This window comes from Capra hircus, chromosome 1, assembly GCF_001704415.2.
Source record: "Capra hircus breed San Clemente chromosome 1, ASM170441v1, whole genome shotgun sequence".
In the NCBI taxonomy this organism is placed as follows: Eukaryota; Metazoa; Chordata; class Mammalia; order Artiodactyla; family Bovidae; genus Capra; species Capra hircus.
In genome coordinates this window covers 151799839-151825097 of record NC_030808.1, presented here as the reverse complement: position 1 = coordinate 151825097, position 25259 = coordinate 151799839, and the positions used below count along the sequence as shown (strand labels likewise).

Here is a 25259-nt window from a genome sequence, read left to right as displayed (position 1 = left end):
GATATGACTTGTATGGAGTTTGACAAACAGTTTGTAATAGCTATTTGCAAATAAATGCTGAGCTGAGCAGACCATGTGGAAAGTTTGTTTTAGCCATATAATTGGGGGGGGGGGGCAGTTCAGAGTACATTAGGAGGTTTATGAGAATTATAATTCCACAAATACTTCTGAGCTCCTACCAGGTACCAGGTACTGGAGAGATAGAGATAAATAAGATATGTCTTTTGGCTTCTAGAGCTCACTATTTTATGGGTAGTTTTTGGCAAGATTTGAGCTTATCTCTCAGCTGCACTTATCACAGTTATGGTTCCCTCATCTGTGCCTGGAGTGGGTATTTTCTGTGCATGTGATATACTCTCCCCTGCATTCCGGATTTATAGAGCCAACTGCTTACCTGGCATCTTCAATAGATCTCAAACTCAGCATGTCTGAAACAGAGCTCTTGACTCCTCCCTCCAACCTGTTCTTCCCCCTATCTCCCCTACCCTGGAACAAGACACAACCAACATCCTCTCAGTTGTTCATGTCAAAAACCTAGGTGCTTTCAACACTTTCTTTTTGTTTCCCAACACATATCTAATTTATCCTCAAGTCCACTCTATCTCTAATTCATGTATCAAAAGTACTCTTGTTATCTTTGCCCAAGAACCATTCTCTATTTCCTGTATTAGGGCAATTACTTTTAAGTAAATTTTAATGAGTTCATTGTCTTCCTTCAGGAACTAGGGTGATATTTAAAAGATGTAAATAAGGTCATGTGAGTCCCATATGCTTGGACCTGGTTCCCTCTGACCTCATCAGTCATCATTCCCCTCACTCATTGGCTCTGGCTACTCTGAGCGTCTTGCTCGTTTCTACTTCTTGCTTTTCTTTCTGCCAGAATTATTCTTTTATTTTTCAAACAATGTGTAGCTGAATCTTTCTCTTTGCCTTTCTCAACCTAAATGTGATCCTTTCAGAGAGGCCTTCCCTAACTTATTTATGTTTCAGATAATTGAGTTCTTACCCCCCATGGCCAACATAGGGCAGCTCATTTGAGACACCTGTTTTCTTCTCCTTGTTAGCATTTATTATGGTCTGAACTAATATAATCTATTTTTCTGTCTTCCCCATAGAGTAAGAACTCCCTGAAATCAGAGATATTTCCATGAACTCATACCTATATCTCAGCATTTGAAAGTGGTGGTAGTTCATACTGGTAATGGTGGATTTGGAGGTGGTGGTTGGTAGAGGTGCTGGTAGTCATGCTGGTGGTGACGCTGGTCGTGAAGATCATGGTGATGGGATGTGATAGGAAAATAAGACACATTGTTCAGATAGGGGATAGCGTTTCAAGGTCTCTGAAATCAATGGCCAGTGTAAATTTTGCTCAGAATTTTTGTATTTTTTTCAGCAAAAAATTGCTAATTCTATTTATCATGACTCCCTCCATTTTCCCTAATGATGTCTGACAATCTATACAGCAGCTTTCTCACTCTGAGCCAGGGGTCTGTACTAACCTACCTGCTTTTTCTCTCTCCATAGTCCCCTTTCCCAGGGCTTGTAAGAAAGATTCGATTGCCGACCTCATGTTTCTGGTGGATGAGGCCGTTGGGACCACAGAGAATCTAAGGCTCCTGCAGAACTTCCTGAAGAACATCACCTCCTCCATGGATGTGCAAGACAACTGCCTGCGGCTTGGACTTATGAGTTACAGTGACAGAGTCAAGACATTTTCTCTTCTGAGCTCGAGCACAACCCAGTCTGAATTTCAGCAGCAAATCCAGAAGCTTTCTCTGCGGGCTGGGAGATCCATTGCTGGAGCTGCCATTGAGCAGCTGAGGAGGGAAGGCTTTTCGGCATCACATGGCAGCAGGCGGGCGCAAGGAGTGCCCCAAATAGCAGTCCTGGTTACTGACAGGCCATCGGACGACAGCGTGCGTGAGGTGGCCCTCGACCTCCGGCTGCAGGATGTAACCGTGCTTGCCGTGGGTATTGAAGGGGCCAACAAGACCCAGTTGGAAGAAATAGTGTCTTACCCTCCACAGCAGACCATCTCCATGCTGCGGTCCTATGCAGACTTGGATAATTACAGTAAGAAGTTCTTAAAAAAGCTCCAAAATGAAATATGGTCCCAAATCTCGACTCGTGCTGAACAAATGGAACTTGATAAAACTGGTATGTTTAAAAAAAAATACTTTTCATATTATAAAAGTAATAGGAGCAGTTGTCAAGGGTGGGAATAGGGGCAGGCTCAAGGACTTACTGTAATTGGGTAAAGGAATTTTGGGGGTTATGAAAATATTCTAAAGCTAGATTATGGTGATGGTTTCACTTTATACATTTTCAAACCTTATGACTTTCCTGCTGCTAAGTCACTTCAGTCATGTCCGACTCTGTGTGACCCCATAGGCAGCAGCCCACCAGGCTCCCCTGTCCCTGGGATTCTCCAGGCAGGAACACTGGAGTGGGTTGCCATTTCCTTCTCCAGTGCATGAAAGTGAAAAGTGAAAGTGAAGTCACTCAGTCGTGCCCGACTTTTAGTGACCCCATGGACTGCAGCCTACCAGGCTCCTCCATCCATGGGATTTTCCAGGCAAGAGTACTGGAGTGGGGTGCCATTGCCTTCTCCAAACGTTATTAAATGATTGCAATGGATGTTTAAGCATGTAAGTCATACTGGGATAAAATATAAAAATTGTAATTATAAAATAGTTTAATAGTGTTGATGAACATAAAGAAAAAAAATAAAATCTCTTGTAGTCTTATCTTTCAGATAAAGCCATTCTCAACATTTCTCTTATCTTTTAGTCTCTTCTCTCTCTCGACGCTCATGGACACACAAACACATGCACACACATTTAAAAAAAAATGATGTAACATGGGTATCAGTGCTGTTGAAGAGAACTTTATGTAATGATGAAAATGTTCTTTGTTTTCACTGTTCAGTAAGGCAGCCACTAGCCAACTTTGGCTATTGAGCACTTGGAAAGTGGCTAGTGGAACTGAAGAAAATGAATTTTAAGTTTAACTTAGCTTTAATTTATTTTTATTTTAACAGCCATATGCTGGTGGCTGGCATATTGGAGAATGCAGGAAAACACTGTTGGGTACTTGTATCATTTACAATTACTTCTGAGTGTGACTAGCAAAAGGAAAAAATATAGCAGTGATTTAGATACAGTAAAATGATTTTCTGTTTCACAAATAAGTCCTTGAGGGAGGTATAAAGAGCTGGATGGTACACCAGGGTCACTGTCTAAGTTATTTTCTTGTTTGTGGTCTCTATTCCCAGTTTCATAATCCAAGATAACTGCTCCTGGCATTACATTCACATCCAGCAACTAGAATGATGAAAGAGAGGGAAAAGGCACGGTTCCCCCTCCTTTTCTTCAATGATATTCCCGGGAATTACACATACCATCTTTGCTTACATCCCATTCATTGGCCAGAACTTAGTCACGTATCACTCTTCATCAATGTAATCTTTATTTGGGGCAGCCAAGTACCTCGGCAAATTACTAGGGCCTAAATTAGCTGAGAAGAGAGAATGGATGTTAGGGATAATCAGGATGATATGCCGTAGTCCCTTTTCTATCAGCCTTATACCATGAGCTTTTGTCCACCTCTTTAAATATTCATTGACAATATTCTTTTTAGGTTGGGAGTAATAATATTCCATCCTCTGGGTATAACAGAATTTGTTTGATATATCCTAAATTGTTGGATATAGAGGTCATTGCCAGTATTCTGCTCTTATGAAAATCTTAGCAGGGATCCTCATTATACTTATATCTTTGTCCACAACTGAATCTGCTATAGCCTTACCAAGTTCTTTTCAAAGGTGCCAGGACAGACAGACAAAACATACTTGATGTGACCTCGAGTTTATCTAGTTCTGAGCTCTCTGCTGTCTTCACACATTTCCCTGCAATAAAACGCTTTCCAATAATTAGACTCAAATTTGGCAGCACCCACCTGGAAAAGAGTCCTCCAATCGTATTAAAGGTTAATTTTAAATTCACATTAGTCAGCTGAAAGTGTAAGGATCCAGTCCTGGGCCAGCCCTGACTTTCCTTTTGTGTGTATACATTACACAGCAGCAGCAAAGAACCAGTGTCCCATTACCTCCTGCGTGATACAGAGAGGAGTCCTTCAGAGTGGCAGCTGCTTTGCTGTAGTATAAAGTTTAAGGCATAGGGGATGTGTAGTGTGGTTCCTCTCAGAGAGTTCACAATTATGTGACAAAAACTATTGTTGCCATTATAGAATTTCTAAATGGGAAGAAATGGGACCAAGGCTAGGACAAGGGCTAGCCTTATCTTTCATAAAACCTCAGTAAGTGGCTTCATATTCATTCAGTGGCTCTCAAATATTGGTACCTGACTTAGGTTGGCTTCCTCAGATGTAGATGTCAGGTAAGGATTCACGTAAAATTGATGTATCAAAAATATACCCAGGAAAACTGGAGATCAGTAGGGAAGTGAGGATATGGGACCAGGAAGGGCAAGATGGTAAGCAAAGTCCCATGGAGGGCCAATTCCACCGAACCATTCTAGAGACAGTGTGGGTTAAACCTTAGAGTTGTCCTAGTCAGGGGGCAGTGTAACCAAAGAATTTATATTCCAGCACAGAGGAGGAAATGTTCATTTCCAGACGTTTCTGGCTCAAGTAAAAACCAAAAAGGATTTCAACAACCTGAGCAGCCAACCACCTCTAGATACTGGTGCTAGCTGTTTAAATGAACGTGCTGGGAACTGGTTACACAAAAATCCTGGTAAAGGATTTGAGGGGATATTGGTGGAGCACCCACAGTGTCTACTATGAATTTATCAGGGCTTCCTGAGGAGATATTGTTAATAATTCAGTGGCCCAGTCCAATGACTCAGTGTCTGCAGGTAGGGCAGGCATTTTAGAAAGCTCTCCAATGAACTCACACTAGCAATATCTGAGAACCACTACCTCAGTGAATTTGCCATGGTCTGCAGTGAGACAGCTTTACCATTTCAAAATGGTCAAACAGACAGCCAATCTCTACTGACTTAGTCACTGCTGTGGCCACCACCTCTGACGCTGTCTTCAATTTATTTAATGGAACTTCATTAAAGCAAGGAAAAATCTCACATTAACCAAACCAGGAGACTGATGGATGAGAAAAGATGGATGATTATCTTTGTAATGAAACTATAGTGCCAGGGACCTGGACACTGGAGACCATATTCCTCTGAGAAATATAGTCTCTCCCTGTAGACATATATACAAGTGGGAAGCTAGGCTGTAAGCAAAAGATTGCTGGAGGATGTGGAATCAGAGCAAGGGAGTTAGTTTTATGACTTAAATGTCTTGTGGTGTTTAGTCAGGGGAATGATTCTATTTTAAAGTCCAATACATAGATCCGTATCTCTAGATAACTGTGCAGGTGAGACCTTGCCCCAGGGGACACATTTTTCTTCAGCCCTGTCCAACTGAACTTTTTAGATGGATATATTCTGTAATTACACTGTCCCATGTAATAGCCACTAATCACATGGAACTGTTAAGCACCTGAAATGTGGCTTTTGCAACTGAAGAGTTGAATTTTAAATTTTATTTAATTTTAAGCCGTTTAAGTTCACATGTTAATAGGAACATGTGACTAGTGGCTAGTGTATTGGACTGGCACAGCTCCAGGATGGGTTGGATGGGCACTGCCATGGTTACCCCCTGGGACTTGAATTTTTCTCTCCCTCATTACTGATCACCACTTTTCTTTATTAGATATATAAATCAATTCATTCTGGTCTCTATCAAGTGTTTCTGTCTGGGGATCACACTTGTCTTTTGCAGATAACTGCTTACCTTTCCCCTAGTACTTTATATGTCGATTTCATAGTTTAATTCTCAGAGTCAAACTTATTTTCAGTGTTTCTGATTTCTCAAGAGCCAACTCCCCATAGCCTGAAGTAGTGTCAACAGCTATAAGTTACCAACAAGCTATCAAGAAAGAAAATATTTCTGAAAAGACTAAATTGTCTTGTATTTTAGAGACCTTTTCACATACTCAACCAGGGAATTGTACACTTAACCTAAAATTTAAAGGTATATTTTTTTTCTTCTACCCAATTTAAAAAATGGCTAAGTAGAGTAGGGAAGAGACTGTTAGGAAAGTTAAAGCACTTTTTGACAGAGCATCTGCTCAACAAAGGAAAAATATTGAGAGCTCTTTGATTTACAATTTCCTGTTGAAATCTTGTGATGTACCAGGCCTGAACTGGGCAGAAGCAGAAAACAAGGCCAAGTCTCTGCCCTCAGGGAGCTGACATTCTGTGTCAGGAAACAGGCTGTGCTCAGGAACGAATGAATAATAAAGTAATTTCAGGAAGCAATGGGCCTCATAAAGACAGTAGGCAGGGTAATGGGGTTGATGATGATGATGTGCTTTAGCTGGAGGGGAAGAGAAGGACTTCTAAAGAACCAACGTTTGAGTTGACAGATCCATGAGATGAGAAGGGGCCAGCCTGTGAAGATTCGGGGGGAAGAATATTTCAGGAAAGAGGGCAGGCACAAAACTACAAGAGGAAGCCCAGTGTTGTTGAAACACAGTGAGGAAGATAAAGAATTGCTAGTTCTCTTATGGCTTGGCTGGCAAAGAATCCCCCTGCAATGCAGGAAACCAGGGTTCGATCCCTGGGTTGGGAAGATCCCCCGGAGAAGGGAAAGGCTACCCGCTCCAGTATTCTGACCTAGAGAATTCCAAGGACTGTATAGTCCATGGAGTTGCAAAGAGTCAGATACAACTGAGCTACTTTCACTCACTCACTCAGAAATAGGATGAGAAAGAAAAGGAGGAAAATATTAGTGTTATTTTTCATTTAAAAATTCTAACTACAGTGATAAATCATTTAAGTAGAAGAGTAATATGGTCTGGTTCTAGTTTTAAATACATTATTCTATTTGCTCCAGGTAGAAGAGGTTATTGGGGAAGTAAGAACAGAAGGTCATCTGAATCCATTTCTCAAAGGAATGATAAGGCATAAATTACAAATGCAGGCAGGTGTCAATATCAGAAAATCAATCTTAACTAAAAGCCTGGAGGTTTGGGAATCTGGTTCTTAGTCTTTAATTCACTGACTGCATGACCTCAGTGACCGGGCCTCACTCAGTTTCAATTTCCTCACAAGGTCGTGGTAAGTTTCACAGGAGAAAATGGGTCTGAATGTGCTAAGTGAAATGTCCAGACCTCAACTGAAGTGTCCTCATTCTTCAGAAGCTGTTACCGAATCCAGACTCACTCTGCTCTTGATACACAATAGGCCAGTAAATCTGAGATACGAGGTGTTAAGGCAAAGAATAACAACTTTATTTGGAAAGCCAGCAGACTGAGAAGATGGCAGACTAATGTCTCAAAATAATCATCTTACGGGGCCTGGATGCCATGTTCTTTTATAGAACACAAAAGGGGAGGAGGTGAGGAAGTAAAGTAAAAAGATCATAAGTTTTGCAAGCATCTCCTGCAAAGGCCAGACTCAGGGAGGAGGGGTGTGTGTATTACTTTCTTCTTTTTTCAGCCATTCACATGTGGACAGAGTCAGAAATGTTTCCCTGAACAAAGGCACTTTAGCGTACCATCCAGGCAGGGTGGCAGAGTTCCCTAAGCAGGCCGTTATGTATAGACAGTACCCTTTTAGTGAACAGAAGCAACTAAAATAAAAGAAACAGATCCAACATGCAGTCAGATTTTGTTCTGTCCTGTAACAGCTTCACAGCCTCAGGCTCCTCTCCAAATCGTCCTGCGAAGTTCTCTCCAGGTTCTCTCCAGAGAATTAACAGAGAATGTACTTTCTGTTTTCAATTTTTCTGCAGGCTGTCTGGACACAAAAGAGGCTGATCTCTATTTCCTCATCGATGGCTCAAGCAGCATTCAGAAAAAACACTTTGAGCAAATCAAGGAATTCATGTTGGCGGTGATAAGGATGTTTAGCATTGGTCCAGACAAAGTTCGAGTCGGAGCTGTGCAGTATTCCCATAAGAAGAAAGTGGAATTTGATATCAATGACTACCTTAATGATATGAAATTAAGAAAGGCTGTTTTTAACATCAAGCAACTTAAGGGCAGCACTCTAACTGGGGCAGCCCTGGATTTCATGCTGCCACTGGTGAGGAAGGGAAGGAAGCAGAGGACGAATGAGGCACCATGCCACCTCATTGTCTTGACCGATGGGATGTCTGGAGATGCTGTCCTGGAACCCGCTGAGAGACTAAGGGCTGAAAATATCACCATCCATGCGATTGGTATCGGGAAGGCTAACAGAACACAGCTGCAACAAATTGCTCGGGAAGAGGAAAGGGTTAGCTTTGGGCAGAACTTTGATTCTTTAAAAAGCATCAAGAATGAAGTTGTTCACAGTATCTGCACTGAGAAAGGTAAGCAAAACAAAAAGGCTTTCTTATCTGTACTTTCTTAGTTGTTTCAGGGGCACTAATAGGCCACGTAGAGGAGTGATGTGACCGTTTGTCTGGCTCACGTTTTGCTGAAGAGGTTCAGCCCCTGACTCTAAGCCAATTGCCAAGGTGGGAGAATCCCTCTGTGGACAGCTGCCCTGAGGCCATCTTGAAAGCTGTTAAGTGAGAAGGCTGCTAAGGATGCTGCTGCCTTCACCAAGCCCACTGCCATGGAGGTGAAAAAAAGTGAGAAAGTGAAAGTGTTAGTTGCTCAGTCTTGTCCAGCTCTTTTCCACCCCATGGACTGTAGCCCGCCAGGCTCCTCTGTCCGTGGAATTCTCCAAGCAAGAATACTGGAGTGGGTTGCCATTCCCTTCTTCAGGGGATCTCCCTGACCCGGGGACTGAACCCAAGTGTTCTGCACTGCATGCAGATTCTTTTACCCTGAGTTACCAGGGAAGCCCTATATCTGTGTGTGTGTGTGTGTGTGTGTGAGAGAGAGAGAGAGACACACACACACTAATGGAGGCAGATGAGAACAGTGGAAAGAAAACGGGCTCTGGTTTTCGGTGGGTTAGGATTCAACTCATTTCATTACTTGAGACTTGTACTTGCTCATCTATAAAATTAGGACAGTACCTCCATCAGAGTATCCTTACAGTAAATACCAACTGTTATTTCTTTATTATGAAAGTGTACCTAAGTATATATGTAACCTCTGCTTATTTTTATTTATAATGCAAACACATACTTGCATTTTTGTTCTGACTAAAAATTAAGTAACAGAAGTTAGGAAGAACAATGTGAAAATTCCTGCTGTGGACCTTGAATGGGTTACTTACCGTCTACTTGGCTTGGTCCTGTATGTGCAGGCTTATTATGAAGCTTAAAGGAAATAATGCATGTGGCGCATTTAGAGGAGGGCTTAGCCTATGGTGAGTGCTACATAAAATGTAATTATTGTAAAAGTTGGTCAAGGTGTTCATCAGTATGGAAAAGAAAAGGATTCTCACTTTACTTGAACTTACAAAGGTGAAACTGTGCTGGAATTTTCTTTGAGTCACTAAAATCCAAAGAAAAATAAGCCAGCAAGTAAGTGACATTGGCAGTAAAATCCTAAGCCATAACTTTATTGATCTTTCTCGTCCTGTTACGGGCAGGAGTAAAGCTGGGTCTTCAGGATGTCTTAGAAACAGTATGAATTCAAGTTCCTTTATGTTTCCTGGAGTTGATGCCAAGGAAAGTAAAAAGATTTCAGGAAAAATAAAATAGATTGCATTTTAGGTCTTTTCAAAGGCAGGGACCAGTCCAAGGAGGGACAGGATATTTATTATTTGTCAAGTAGTTGCAGTCCATGTGCCCAAACCCTGGCGCACCTGAAGGAGGAGATGAACTGTGGACAAGGAAATGAGCCACAGGATGGTGAACAGAGAGGCAGAAAAACCAAGATGCCGAAGCTGGGGGGCCTAGAGAAAAAACGGATTCCTCTCAGAGAAGACGTGGATGGAGTGAGGCATGGGGTATCTATTCACGGGCAGGTTAAGAGGCTCTAGCAAAACGGCCCCATTCCACGCAACACAGAATATGGTTTTTCTCTTGTGTAGTTGTCCGGGGTGAGCAGTCCAGGTCTAGCAAAGAGGCAGGTCCTTTTGCAACACATAGTAACTATCTGTAGGTCAAAGATGGATCTCCACACCCCATCTTCCCTTTGTGGAAAGGGAGATAGGACCAGGGGCATCTCATCAGGCTCAACTGTTTTATTGTTCAGACCCAGAAGGGGTTAAATCACTCCTCCTCATAGCTACTAAGAAATCCGCAGTCCCAGGACCACATCTAGCTGCAAGGAAGCCTGGGAAATGTAGTCTTTACCTGGGTGGCCATCTTCCTGGTTGAAATTCTTTTATTGACATAGAGGAGTGGGAGATGACAAGGTTCAATTCAGTTCAGATGCTCAATCGTGTCCAATTCTTTGCGACCCCATGGACTGCAGCACTCCATGCCTCCCTGCCCATCACCAACTCCTGGAGTTTACCCAAACTCAAGTCCATGGAGTCAGTGATGCCATCCAAACATCTCATCCTCTGTCATCCCCTTCTCCTCCCGCCTTCAATCTTTCCCAGCATCAGAGTCTTTCCCAATGAGTCAGTTCTTCACATCAGGTGGCCAAAATATTGGAGCTTCAGCATCAGTCCTTCCAATGAATATTCAGGACTGATTTCCTTTAGGATGGACGGGTTGGATCTCCTTGCAGTCCAAGGGACACTCAAGAGTCTTTTCCAGCGCCACAGGTCAGAAGCATCAATTCTTCGGCCAACAAAGTTCCATCTAGTCAAAGCTATGGTTTTTTGATGAGGAGGTAGACCCTGTGGATAGTGAGTGCATGTAGAAATCTCCCCCTCTGACATGTTATTTGTGGAAGAGAGCATTCCACACTTCCCAGCACCGGGCATTTGCCAAGACCCTCAAACGTCTTTGGCAACTTCCCTGTTCACAACTTTCAAAATGGCCCCAGGGCAGCGTCGATCTCAAATGGTTTTAATCCCCCTACTGGGCCTTATGTTGTTGTTTTCCTGGTTGTTTAGTCTCTATGTCATGTCCAACTCTTTGCAACCCCATGGACTCTAGCCTGCCGGGCTCCTTTTGTCCATGGGATTTTCCAGGCCAGAATACTGGAGTAGGTTGCCATTTCTTTCTCCACAGGATCTCCCTGCTTCAGGGATTGAACCTACATCTCCTTCATTGGCATTTGGGTTCATTAGCTCTGCGGCACCAAGGAAGTTCCTGTGGACCTCATATAAATTATTAAAAAATAGTAAACATACAGAAATTTGCTGTATGTCTCAGGGAACTAAAACAGGGGGTCTGTATCAACCTAGAGGGGTGTGATGGGGAGGGACATGGGAGGGAGTTTCAAGAGGGAGGGGATATATGTACACCTATGGCTGATTCATGTTGAGGTTTGACAGAAAACAACCAAATTCTATACAGCAATTATCCTTCAATTGAAAGTAATTAAATTTTTTAAAAAAGAAAGTAAAAAAAATAGTTGGCATTTTTTAGTTCTTCTATGGTGGATGATAACTGGTCATATACAAAAAGTATGGGATAGATTCTGTGAGGACTGAGGAAGGGGCTGGTAAGAGAATGGCAGTGATAACTAAAGAAGGGGTTAAGACTAAGGAGATACATGCTAAAGACAACATGCTTACAATTTATGCTATATATATATATGTACTATGGTGCATATGTGTGTATACATATGTAAATATACATATGTACACACACATGGCTTCCCAGGTGGCTCAATGGTAAAGAATCTGTCTTCAGTGCAAGAGATGCCAGAGATGTGGGTTCCATCCCGGGGTCGGGAAGATGCCCTGGAGGAGGGCATGGCAAGCCATTCCAGGATTCCTGCCTGGAGAATCCCATGGACTGAGAAGCCTGTCAGGCTACAGTCCACAAGGTCTCAAAGAGTCAGACAGGACTGAAGCAACTGAGCATGCATGCGCACACACACACACACACACACACACACACACACACGAATTAATAGCACTTTTTCATGGCTTATAGAAACTGATCTATGTGTGTATATATGTACAGATATGTATGAGGTGGAAGTGCAAGGATTAGTCACTCAGTTGTGTCTGACTCTTTCTGACCCCATGGACTGTAGCCCACCAGGCTCCTCTGTCCATGGGATTCTCCAGGCAGGAATACTTGAGTAGATAGCTGTTCCCTTCTCCAGGGGATCTTCCAGACTCAGGAATCAAATCTGGGTCTCCCACACTACAGGCAGATTCTTTATCATCTGAGCCACTATATATATGCATATATATGCCCACTTCCAGTCCATATCAACACATTTTATGTATTAATAAAGTAATAGTCCCTGTTGAATGGATATGTGCTTACTAATGTACTTATTATCTCTAGTAAAAACTTTTCACCCCAATTTCTAATATTGATATTTTTAATTGCTTTAAATTATCCCAGAAAAAAATGCTATATAAAGGTTACTTAGAATTTTGGGCTTCAAGAATACACATTAAACCCTGAAATATTAGTCATATTAGTGCCAAAATTGATTACTTTTCTCTGACTTTCTTTGTTGATCACCACGGCATCCTTAACACATGGCCTGATGCTCGCCATTTCATACACTTCAAGAATTATGAATTATGAGAGTGGGAAATCCAGCTGCAGAGGCTGCAGCCCCACTCGCCAGTGGTTGAGGCGCCCCTGATCTCGGGGAGGGGAAGGCCGCTCTGGTCCAGCCATCCACATCCTTCGGCTCCCCCTCCCCTTTTATTTAAAAAAAAAGAATTATGAATTATGAATAACTGTATAATGAGTGCATGCATAAGTGAGGGAATGAATATATACTTTAGAAATTGCATTTCTTCTTTGAAAAGTTTTAGATAATCTTCAATGAATTTCTGATTTAGGGTTCTAGTCAGCAGACTACTACAAAAGAAGCAGATAAAATTTTCAAATGCAGTGGTAGTTGCTTGAGTTAATTTTTGATATTTACTGATTAAAGTATTTATTTCTGCTTTACTGTCTCTTACATATTCTGATAACCATGCCAACCTGGTATATTTCTGGCCTTTTTGATTACATGCAGGATGTGAAAGCATGAAGGCTGACATCATGTTTCTGGTGGACAGTTCTGGCAGTATAGGACCTGAAAATTTTGAGAAAATGAAAACTTTCATGAAAAACCTGTTAGATAAGATTCAGATTGGTGGAGACAGAAGCCGAGTTGGTGTAGTCCAATTCAGTGATTATAGTAAGGAAGAATTCCAGCTTGACAAATACTTTACACAAAAAGAAATTTCTGATGCAATAGACAGCATGACCCCCATCAGTCAGGGAACTTTGACTGGAAGTGCGATAACCTTTGTGGATCCATACTTCACCGAGTCCAAGGGGGGCCGCCCAGTGGTGAAAAAGTTTCTCATCCTTATCACTGATGGAGAAGCCCAGGATGATGTGAGAGACCCCGCAAAAGCTCTTCGGGACAAAGGTGTGGTCATCTTCTCCGTGGGGGTGTACGGGGCCAACAGGACGCAGCTAGAGGAGATCAGTGGGGACGGCAGCCTGATCTTCCACGTCGAGAACTTCGATGATCTAAAGGCAATAGAGAGTAAACTCATCTTCCGCGTGTGTGCTCTTCATGGTAAGTGACCCTCTTATCCTTCAGGATGCAAGCTGTTGGCTTTATAGTGGGGTGGACAGACACTTGGACTCCAGGCTTGGCCTCTAACTGGACTTTGGTGTTAAGTGTTGGACTTATCTATGCTACGTTAAAAGCCATGACCTCAGGGCTGTATACTTGTGTGAAATACCCAGGGATATTCCAGAATAACAGTTTTGTCTGCTAATTTGGCAACATATAGTCTGATTTTGATGACTTCAAATAGACATACCAAGAGAATACTGGAATGGGTTACCATGTCCTTCTCTAGGGGATCTTCCCAACCCAGGAATCGAACCTGCGGCTCCTGCCACTTCTCCTGCACTGCAGGCAGGTTCTTTACTGCTGAGCCACCAGGAAGCCACATATACCAAGGAGGTCTCAGAATTTTACATTAAATTTCCAGCTTTTTAATACCTGTATACCTAGATTTTCCAGTAAGTTTTTAATCCCAAATGATTCTCCCACATTGTTTCTTGGCTACCTATAACCACTGTTAAGTATGTACACGTAAGAATGTGTAATTAGAAATATACAGCCATCTTCCTCTCAGTTAAATTAAGTCCAGTATCCAAAGCAGAACTCTGCACCTTCTTTGTATTGTAAAGATACAGTGTATATTTTTATTCCTTACATTAGTCTTCTTACCCTCTCTCAGCTAAGGAGTTTCCATTTGCCTGTTCATATACGTATCCTTTTGGAAAATTTTAATTTGTTACTTTCCTTAAAGTGATCGCTTGGCATTATCACTTTTATCTGACAAAGTATAGTGCTTTTCAAATTGGATTAAGCAACCTTAGGTTTGAGCCCATCAATTTTAATGACTTGTGTCAGAACTTGCTGTAAATTCCCATGTAAGGCTAACACCACCAGTACTTTTAAATCTATCACGTGCTGTTGTTATCTGTGTTTTGGCTACAACTAATAGAACAAACCAAAACCTTAGTCAGTTTGTTGTGTGTTGTTCCTATGGCAATAGAAACCTCCTTTGGACTTTGTTATTCAGGATTTTGTGTGTGAAAATTTCAGAAGGTTAACAAGTAAGATCTCTTAGTGTAAACTGAGCTTTAGGCAATGGCCTTAAGATTTCTCTTGGAAAGGCTTAACTGGAATTTTTCTTCTTCCTCCATGAATGGCAGTAATTCCCAAACTCTTGGGATTGTGGAGACATTCTAAGAAGGGCTCACAGTAAGGCCACAGCCCCACCTTTGAAATCCAAAGGGGTCTTCCTGGCCTCTCTTCGCTGAGAAATGTCATGTTTGTGGAGGCCCTGTCTATAGCATAAGGTAGAATTTTAGCTGACTTGTACATTCAGTTTATAAATTTATCAGGTAAATATATAAATGTGTATCAAGTCAACTCATAAATATGTATTGAGTTATGACTCATTGCCAAATCATGGCGAGTCATTCTTCCTACATGGCCTGGGCTCATCTGCGATGGATGATCCTTGAAAACTTGGAGATCTCACTGCCAGAAATAAGGATTGGAGGTAAGGTTGGCAGGTAGAGGGTGAACCATTGGGAAGCATGTGCTTAAGCTACTCAGGGGAGGAAAAGTGTAGAAATAAGCCCATACTTTGGAGGCCCACCCAGAGTGGGTGCTTGGCTTCTAAGGAGGAGGAGGGCTTGGGGCTAGGGTGTGGTGACAAGTGCCTTAGCTCTTCCCCTGTTTGGGATTTTCTGGGCTCCAGCTTGGGAAAGTCAGAGGAAGGGCCACAAATGAACGTGAAGAGACATGGAGCACAGAGGAAAATTAATCTACTGGAAGCTGAGGCAACAGCTGGAGCTTGAAGGGGCAAGACAGAAGCTCCAAGGTTGTACACTAAGCCCCCGAGCCCTTCAAAAATGCAGGCCAGTCTGGCAAGAACCGGTCGTGGCTCACCACTGTACTACTTGACTCACCTCCTGACGTTCCCTTCCAGGTGAAAGCCTGCTTGGCAAACGTTGCTGTAAACGGCCTGAAGAGGTTTAGCAGAACAGAGTAGGGAGGTGTGAGAAGCGCTGATCTGATCATGGAGTTAGGAGTGCTCCTCTCTGATCATCATAGATGGGAGCGCCAGTGTTCTTAGAATCGTGATGTGGGCAAGGGGAACATCTCTGAGCCTGAAGTTTCTTTTCTCTTTAAAATGGCATCAGTCATCCCTAAGAGCGGTGAGGTGTCTGGCACGTGAGAGGTACAAGGCACACATAACTGATTTCCCTTCTAGGCGTCTGTGCAGAACGCAGTTCAAAAGTCTGTCACGCCTGCTCTCTTCTGCTTTCAGATTGTAAACGGATTCAGCAGTTAGATGTCGTGTTCGTGCTGGACCACTCAGGCAGCATCAACGCCGAGGACCAAGAAAACATGATCAACCTCACCATCCATTTGGTGAAGAAATCAGACGTGGGCCTGGACCGCGTTCGGTTCGGAGCGCTCAGATACTCAGATGACCCCGAGGTTCTTTTCTACCTCAACAAGTACTCGAGTGGACCAGCCATCGTCGAGCATCTGAGGAGGCGCAGGGATACGGCGGGAAGGACCTACACCGCCAAGGCTCTGGAGCGTGCGAACGACCTGTTCACAGAGGAGCACGGCAGCCGTATCAAGCAAAACGTGAGGCAGATGCTGATCGTTATCACGGATGGGGTGTCTCACGACAGAAACAAGCTCGGTGAGGCGGCCTCAAAATTAAGAAACAAAGGCGTCATCATTTACGCAGTGGGCGTAGGTGCGGCTGACCAAGTGGAACTGGAGACCATGGCAGGGGATAAAAACTACACCATCCACGTCAGCGGTTTTGACAAACTGAAAGATATTTACCTGCCTCTGCAAGACAGTATGTGTAACAACTCGCAAGAGGGTGAGTTGTGCTTTTAAAGTTGGTGTAGCAATACAAGTTTATGCAAAAAATAAGTGATTACGTTTGGCTTCCCGTCATCCAGATGGCATGGGCTGAACGTTCCTCTCCTCAGGCTGCCGGTTTTCTCATCTCTGAGAGAAATGCATTCTTGATTCAGCAAGATCTAAAGGTCCTTCGCTGCTGTACTGAAGACGCTGTAGGAGAAGTCTGCAGAAGTGTCCCTTGCTGTCAGGCCTCTCCTTTCCCTTCCCTTCGCTCTTCCTAGCGCCCTGTTCAGCCGTCCTCATCTCGTGGTTGCCCGTGCTGCGCATTTGCTTGATGGCCTCCATGCACCTACTCTGTATCAGGTTCAGGCCAAACTCAAGTGGAAAGCTTCATGCTTTAAACAGATAGACTTTTGTTTTCAAAGTTCCAAGACCCTCTAAGTGGGATTGTCAGCACCCTGTAGGACCACTGGAAGTCCAACCAGGGCTGTGAGCTTTTCTGAATCAAGGCCAGGAGTGGGATTGAATGGGACAACAGAGACCAGTTTCCAGGAACCAGGAGGGAAGGGGTCAGAGCTGAACCAGGAGATACCCCTGGGGTAGGGCAAGCTGGAGGCATCATGTCTGAGTGAGCAAGGGGTGAGATTTGCCACCTGACCTAAAAGCAGCGGAGATCAACCCGCCCTCTAGGAGCATCACTGTGCCTCCTTGGAAACCTGGAATCCTTCCCAGGTAGTGGCCTGGTCCTCCCCACATGGCAAACGCATCAACCAACCAGCTAGCTTCCTTTCTTCTTTCTGTTTCCCTCCCTTTTTCCGACTTCCTTCTTTTTTCCCTTTCCACCTCCCTTCCTTCCTCTCTATTAGCTTGAAACCTACTTCTGTTTCCAACACAAATCGTGGTTTGTCCACTGACATTGACCCACTCCCTTCTCTGTGAAATCATCCAACTCCAAACAAAACCTCCTCCCAAATCTTGTGTCAGACCAGCATTTACTGGGCTGAGTAAAACTACGTCTGATCTCCACAACCCCACTTTACTTAAGTAAGCAATAAATTCAGATTCTTGGTTTCAGATACAGAATGTGGGTATCCTCTCTAAGAAAACATGACTGTCCCCAAGGCATCTTTCTAATACAAACTGGGCCATGTCACTGCAGCTTATGGCAGGTGAAGTTAAGTTAAGTCGCTCAGTCATGTCTGACTCTTTGCAACTCCATGGACTGTAGCCCACCAGGCTCCTCCGTCCATGGGATTCTCTAGGCAAGAATACTGGAGTGGGTTGACATTTCCTTCTCCAGGGGATCTTCCTGACTCAGGGATTGAACCCAGATCTCCTGTATTAGAGGCAGATGCTTTAACCTCTGAGCCACCCTAAACTCCCGAGTTCCAAGTAGGTCCTGCTGACATCTCCAACCTCAACTGCCCCCTGCTTCACAGCCTCTCTAGTCATCCTGAAGTCCCTTCATCTTCGCGTGCATCACTTACCCAGCACAAACACACCAGCCTACGGCTTCCCCTGGCTGCATCTGGCTGGCTTGTCACCTTTCAGGTTTTGTTTGCCAGTTTTCTGACCCAGCACACATCAGTGCCCCTGCTGTGCCCCCTGACTCCTGCACCTTCTATTTCTCCTGATGGTAGCATCTAACACATGCTTGCTGCTTCCTTATTTGTCCTTGTAACAAGACTGAGTTCATTGGGCAGGCTGGGACTCTTATTTATCACTGGATCCCCACCAAATCTAGGACTATTAGTAGGACTAGAGTCTTTTCCTTGTGGACTGCTTTCTTCTCATCTCCCACACCTACTTTTGGAGGTAGGTGTCAAGCCGGAGTTTTGAGATAGATGTTGAGATAATAGAGTCTAACTTTTGGATGCAAGATGTTTACTGGGGGGGGGGGGGGCACAGCTCTGAAGGAAAGAGGGGGAAGCAGAAGAGGGAAAAGAAGTCCACGATGCACACCCCATCATCTCAGTTACCTTCACTGAGCACTTTAGTACAGCCCCATCCCAGCCTTTGCATTTGATGGAAACTGAGCGTAAAAGATCATTCCTCGTTTTGGGTCATGTCACATGGGACTTCAGAAGGACAACCCTGTAACCAATGTTGACTAGCACTTGTCCATGAAATTTCAATATATGGGCTATGATATTATTAAAGCAATTTGTAGTAGAAAAAAGTGATGGATTTAAGGATAAAAGGGATCCAGATACCAGCTCTACTGGAGAGTGATTGCCTATTCTGAGGCACCTTAAACACTGGATTCCTTTTCTCTACCTAAGATCAGAATAATTCCTCATAAAGTGGTCATGAATATTAACCATTGTAGTATGCTAAACACATTTTTAAAATGATAATTTTCAGCACAAATGTAAAGTGGTGGCATTAATAATAACAGATTTACCAATGGCACTTGAGTACAGTGGCAGTCAACTTGGGTGGATGTTCCGGTATGGGGGTGTTGAATGGATTTCAGGCCTTTGCAATGACCTTTCAATGACTATAGTCAATCTGGTCAAACTTCTTCCTTCCTTTCTCAGAGTAGCTTTCAGTGTCCTTTCAGATGTATCATGTAAATTATTAAATTTGAAACAAAGCCTATGAACCTTTTCCTCAGCACTACTTTCTCTTCTCTTTGAGGGCCAATTGTGATCTCTCATCTGTTGTCTTGTCTCAGTTTGCCATGACTGTGAGGATTTAGTAGAAGCAATTAAATATTTGAGTGAAGGGAAAATTTAGAATGATTGTTGAGGACAATCAGTGATTTATTTTTCTTCAATTGCAGTCTGTAACATTCCAGAAGCTGATGTGATTTTCTTTTGTGATGGCTCTGACTTCGTATCTGATTCAGACTTTGTTACCATGACAACTTTCTTGTCGGACTTAATCGATAATTTTGACATTCCGTCTCAGAGGATGAAAATTGGGATGGCCCAATTTGGGAGCCGCTACCAAGAAATTATCGAGTTACAGAACTCTCTGACTAAAACCGAATGGAAGTCTCGGATTCAAGCTATCACCAAGAGCAAGGGCCGTCCGCGGATAGACTTGGCCCTGAGACAAGTGAGCGTTATGTTTGAGCCGTCCGCTGGTGGCAGGAAGAACGCTGGTGTCCCTCAGACTCTGGTGGTCATCACATCTGGGGCTCCCCGCTATGATGTATCAAAGGCAGTGGAGGCCCTGAGGGAAGCTGGCATTTGCATCCTGGCTCTGGGCATAGGAGATGTTTACAAGGAACAGCTCCTGCCGATAACGGGCAGTTCTGAAAAAATCATCACTTTTCAAGACTTTGATAAATTAAAGAATGTGGATGTGAAAAAAAGAATGGTCCGTGAAATCTGCAAGAGCTGCGGGAAAACCAGTAAGTGCTCCTTCGCCCCTGCTTTGCTTTCGTTTGATTGCAGCTTCTTGGTTGCCCATTTCCCAGGGTGTCTTTGGGTGAACCTAACAGGATGTGGTTTAGAATAATATGCAATGAGAATAGGCGTCTCCTCTGTTTCCAAAAGTTTGGGATTGGCCAGCCTTCCTCAGAGGCAGGGGAAAGGGTTCAGAGGCCAGAGGACGCCCTGGGTTGTATGCCCAGGTCAGCCCTCTCCTCCACTACAATCCAGGGGTTATATTCTTCTTAACACTTGAAACTCAGCCTTCTATTTCTATCCTCTCTGCTTCCGGAAGTCCCAGAGCAATTCCCTGCATCCCACAGGAAGTAAGTAAAAAACATTTGCTGATTTTACTTTTTCCTATTTTAACTTTGTTGAACCATCTTGTAAGGGACTCAGTATGTGTGAGTGTGTGTGCACATCTGTGTACGTGTCTGTCTGTGTCAACTGTATCAGCACATGTCTGGTACATTTTCTTCTTTGAATGATGGCATTCATGTAATCATAACATAGGAAAGATTTGAATTGGCCTTGGGGATTATTTAATTTCCAAAGGTCACCAGGGCTGATGGCTGCAAAGGCCAGGTGCATCATGAAAGTGAGTCATGTGGTCTGGGACTGAAGAAAATAAATGCGAGCTGTGGTCCATCTGATGGGGATGCCATTCTTCAGCTCCAGCTGAGAGCTGTGTGCAGGACTCAGGTTCTGTACACTTGGGACTGGGAGTTGGGAGGACAGAGCATCAGTGAAGGATATTTTGTGGAATTTGTGCAACAGCAGAAATTCCCCACAGGCCTTCTGCTTCTAGACTTACTATGATGGAAGCCAGTTCTTTTACAAATCACATTGGTTTTTCCAAGCTGTCTGGTGGGGTGCGCACTGGGGGCAGATGACAGTGGTGGAGGAGTCCGGGACTGGAATCAGAAAGCCAGGGTTCTGGCTCTGGTTCAGCAGCAGCAGCAGCTTCCCTGCCTCACCATCTCCTCGTGTGTAAGACGAGCAACTGGACAGGGTCATGGGTGACCAAGTAGCAACTCGCTGCTGAATTGAGTTTGTCCTTCTTGGTGTTGTGATCTCATGAAATTAGTTGATAGTATTTACAGACTCTAGGTTTTGCATTAAAATGTAGATTTCAGGCTTCTCTTTGAAAAAATCAGACAGTGTGACCGGACTGGGCCCCCTTTTGCACATGGTGACTCTCAGTTGGAAGTGAATGGTGATCAGATGGGTCATTGCTCTGCATTCACTTTCTCACCCACTGCCCACTTGACTTGATAACATGACCCTCTTGTCCTTTGTTGCTGACTGAGTTGATGGCCTCTGGACTAAGTAAACTCTAAGAACGATCCAAATATTTTCTATTTTATAATTATATTCATCATAATATGTCCTCATTAAATGAAGAAGATATGTAAGCACGCACACACACACACACACACACACACACACGAGGCCAGCCTGAGAATAAACCAGGATTAGACTTCAAATAGCCACTGAAATGTGTAACATTTGAAAGGGGACAGAAGAAACACCTGTATTGCATGCTGACCCAGCAGCTAGTACTCTCCTTATGAGACAGTTTTGGGTCCTGGAGACCCTCCAGCCCTAGACTGCGATGCTCCACCTTTTCAGAACCCTCTGCCCTTCCTTACTCCTGGCTGGTCATTAATGTGGCATTGTTTTCCTTGGTCTCCAGACTGCTTTCTGGACATTGTGGTTGGCTTCGACATTTCCACTCACTTGCCGGGCCAGCCACTGTTCCACGGCCACCCCCGGCTGGAATCATACCTCCCGGGCATCTTAGAGGACATCACCTCCATCAGGGGTGTCAGCTGCGGGGCAGGTGCAGAGGTGCAGGTGAGCATGGCCTTTAAGGTGAACAGTGGCCAGAATGCCCCTGCCAAGTTCCAAATCTACCAGCAAACAATATTTGACAGCCTCCTGCAAGTCACCGTCAACGGGCCGACTCACCTGAATGCGCAGTTCCTGCAGTCCATGTGGGACACGTTTGAGAATGTGTCCACATCCCAAGGACAGGTAACCAAGTCCCTTTCTAGCTCCCATTCCCATGTCCTTTCACTAGTTTCTCCCTCCCAGTTATACGCTTTGTTCTCAAGTCATCCCATTCTACGCTTTCCTCTTTCTCCAGGTGTTGCTCATCTTTTCAGATGGTCTTGGGGGTGAAAGCAAAATGATGCTTGAAGATCAATCGGACAGGCTCAGGGAAGCAGGTAAACTTGAAATTGAAAATGCAAATGAGGAAGCAGGGGATGCGCTGAACAAGTCTCTACCTACGCGGGTGCTCTGGAACTTGGGGTTTGCCCGGCCCCTTGAAGCAAAGGCCACTGGTGCCCTGCCCAACCCCTCTTGACCACACACGCATCCCCCAGATACTGCAAATGCCACAGTCAAGTGCTTATTCCTGTGACCTTCTATAGCCCGGTGCCTATGACTGACCCGACCAGTGACCTGATTCTTGGAGGGGAGGTTGGGGTTATAACATATTCCACCTGTTGGATGGAGGCAAGGGTTATTAATACAGAGGGCTATAGAAGCCCAGCACCCTTGCCTGAAGTGTACAGCCTGCGCTCCAGAGCCCCTTGGGAATCAGACCAAGGCGAGGACTTCATGGAGACACATCCTCGTCCACAACCTCCACTTCTCTTCGCTGCTTCTCTTCTCTACCTCAGTAAGCCAGGCACACACAGGTTCCTCTCCCAGATGCAGCTTCTAGGGAGCCTAAGACACTTGCTGTCTCTGCCTGTGATGCTCCATTTCTGCTCCCAGCTTATCTGAAACTATGACATGGACAGGGGAGGAGCAGCGAGGAGTGCTTTTCAAAATCTGTGATGCAGTCTTTCCCATGGAAAATCAGACACAACAGGAAGTGTCTTAGGCTCCCTAGAAGCTGCATCTGGGAGAGGAAACTGTGTGTGCGTGGCTTGCAGAGGTAGAGAGAGAAGCAGCGAAGAGAAGTGGAGGTTATGGACGAGGATGTGTCTCCATGAAGTCCTCGCCTTGGTCTGACTCCCGAGGGGCTCTGGAGCGCAGGCTGTACCCTTCAGGCAAGGGTGCTGGGCTTCTGTATCCTCCTGCATTAATTACCCTTGCCTCCATCCATGGAACTCTCCAGGCCACAATACTGGAGGGGGTAGCCTTTCCCTTCCCCAGGGGATCTTCCCAACCCAGGGATCACACCCATGTGTCCCATGTTGCAGGCAGATTCTTTCCCAGCTGAGCCATGAGGAAAGCTCAAGTGAAGTAGGTCAGAGAGAGAAAGACAGATATTTATGAAACAGATACAGACTCACAGACATAGAAGACAAACGTATGGTTATCAAAGGGGATAGTGGTCGGGGAGAGAAATCAGGAGTTTGAGATTAACATGTGCGCAACTATGTATAAGACAGATGAACAGCAGGGACCTCCTGTGGAGCACAGATACTGAAATATATTCGGCATCTTAGAACAACCTATGTGTGCATGTATATCAAGCTGAATAACTTGGCTGTGCCCCTCAAACTAACACAACATGGTACATTTTTTACACAATACTTCAATTTTAAAGTGGTGAAAAAAACTATGTTACTAACTACCATCTTAAAAAACATTCAGAAGAATTCTAAAGATAAGTAATACCCTTTCTTAAAAACTGCTTTCAAATGCCCAAGAACTCCATTAGGACTGGTGGTGAGGTATTAAACACAGCTTTCTGCTAGTGTTTTTGTGTAAGATTTCTCAGATGTCATGCTGAAGTCAGGAACCAGTGCCTCACGTGTGTACAAAAGACGCCGGCAATGCCGCTGTTGGGTTCTTCAAGGTCAAGAGCACTTCTTTCTCTTATTTCCCCCCTCTTTCTGATTCTTTGAATCATGTTCACTGAAAAAGGAAAGAAGATGGGCTTTCCTTCTTTGGGGGGTGTGATTCCTTGGGTTTTATCACCACTGTTTTTGCTGCCTAGGACTTGATGCTTTGCTGGTAGTGTCCTTAAATGCAACCGCTCATGACGAGTTTTCCAGCTTTGAATTTGGAAAAGGATTTGACTACAGGACTCACCTGACCATTGGAATGAAGGAACTGGGCAGTATGCTATCACAGTATCTGGTGAGTTGCTGAACAAAAACGCCACGTTATTCAAAATGCCCTGGGAGGTCTTCCCTGTGGTCCAGTGGTTAAGAATCTGTCTGCCAGTACAGGAGACATGGGTTTCAGGAATATTCCACATGCCTCAGGGCAGCTAAGCCCATGCACCCCAACTGCTGAAGCCTGAGTGCCCAGAGCCGGTGCTCCACAACCAGACAGGCCGCCACGATGAGAAGCCATACACTGCAGCGTAGTCCCTGCTTGCTGCAGCTAGGAACGCCCGCGACAGTGAAGACCTAGCGCAGCCAAAAATAAATAGATAAATCTTTTTAAAAAATGCCCTGGGAACAAGACTGGAATCTTGATGAGTATTCTCAAAGATCCCCTCGTTTGCCCTAAATTCAGTACAAGGTCTTTAGCATATGAAAAAGTGTGACAGCCCAGAGCATTGGTCTTTGTTTCCCTGTGACCTTTCATCCTTTGTCATTTCACCAAATGAAAGCTGGGGGAACTAAAAACCCAACCAACCCCTAATCAAATGAAAAAAACCCCAGCAGTTTCTGCTGCAGAAATCCCAAGAAACAAGAGCCTGTAGACTAGGAACCAACCAGTGGTCATCTGTGTGGTGAGTGCCCCTTCTATAAATAGAGGCCATTTCCTTGCCAGTACAATTGCTAACCTGATGCTTTCTCTTCAAGGTTAAAAAAACCCCCAAAACCTTCTTACTCTCTTCAGTCCCTCACCCAACGAGAGAGGACGGGCTGTAGGTGGTGAATTATGATTTACGTCAGTTCAGTTCTCATGCGATGAATTTCCACACTGCAGCTTCTCACTCAGTGTTTCTTTTCCCCAGGGGAACATTGCAGAGAGGACGTGTTGCTGCAAGTTTTGCAAATGCGCAGGGATTCCAGGACCTCAGGGGATCCGAGGGCCCCAAGCCTCCCAGGTACCATTCAGTTGTGACACTGTTGTGCCTAATGGGCTTTGATTTAGTATAGATGGAACTGAGACTGAGTAGCTGGGTTTGCAGCCTCCACTAGATGCTGAGGCAATTACTCTGGGCCATTTGTGTGACTTCTCTGGGGTAGGAGCCAGATCAGAAAGGCTCGCATTTAAAAGAAAATTATTTTATTGAAGTATAGTTGATTTGTAATGTTGTGTTAATTTCTACTATATAGCTAAGTGATTCAATTATACACATATATATAGAGAGAGATAGATAGATATACATTCAGTTATACATATATATACACACACACATTCTCTTTCCATAAGCCTATAATAAACCATTTATTATAGGATATTCAATATAGCTCCCTGTGCTCTACAGTAGGAACTTGTTTATCTGTTTTATATATAGCAGTGTGTAT

General features: G+C 44.1%; 1 protein-coding gene across 2 annotated transcripts in view; it reads left to right on the top strand.

The window, feature by feature from the left end:
* Positions 1–25259, top strand: part of COL6A5 (collagen type VI alpha 5 chain) — a 163937-nt gene that overhangs the window by 31679 nt on the left and 106999 nt on the right. For both annotated transcript variants that reach the window (XM_018052941.1, XM_018052932.1), the window contains exons 4-12: positions 1525–2157; positions 7822–8382; positions 13028–13582; positions 15867–16442; positions 19212–19787; positions 21503–21843; positions 21956–22037; positions 23768–23910; positions 24743–24835. In XM_018052941.1, the coding sequence (XP_017908430.1) occupies positions 1525–2157; positions 7822–8382; positions 13028–13582; positions 15867–16442; positions 19212–19787; positions 21503–21843; positions 21956–22037; positions 23768–23910; positions 24743–24835 (3560 nt within the window). The remainder of the gene's footprint in view (positions 1–1524; positions 2158–7821; positions 8383–13027; positions 13583–15866; positions 16443–19211; positions 19788–21502; positions 21844–21955; positions 22038–23767; positions 23911–24742; positions 24836–25259) is intronic.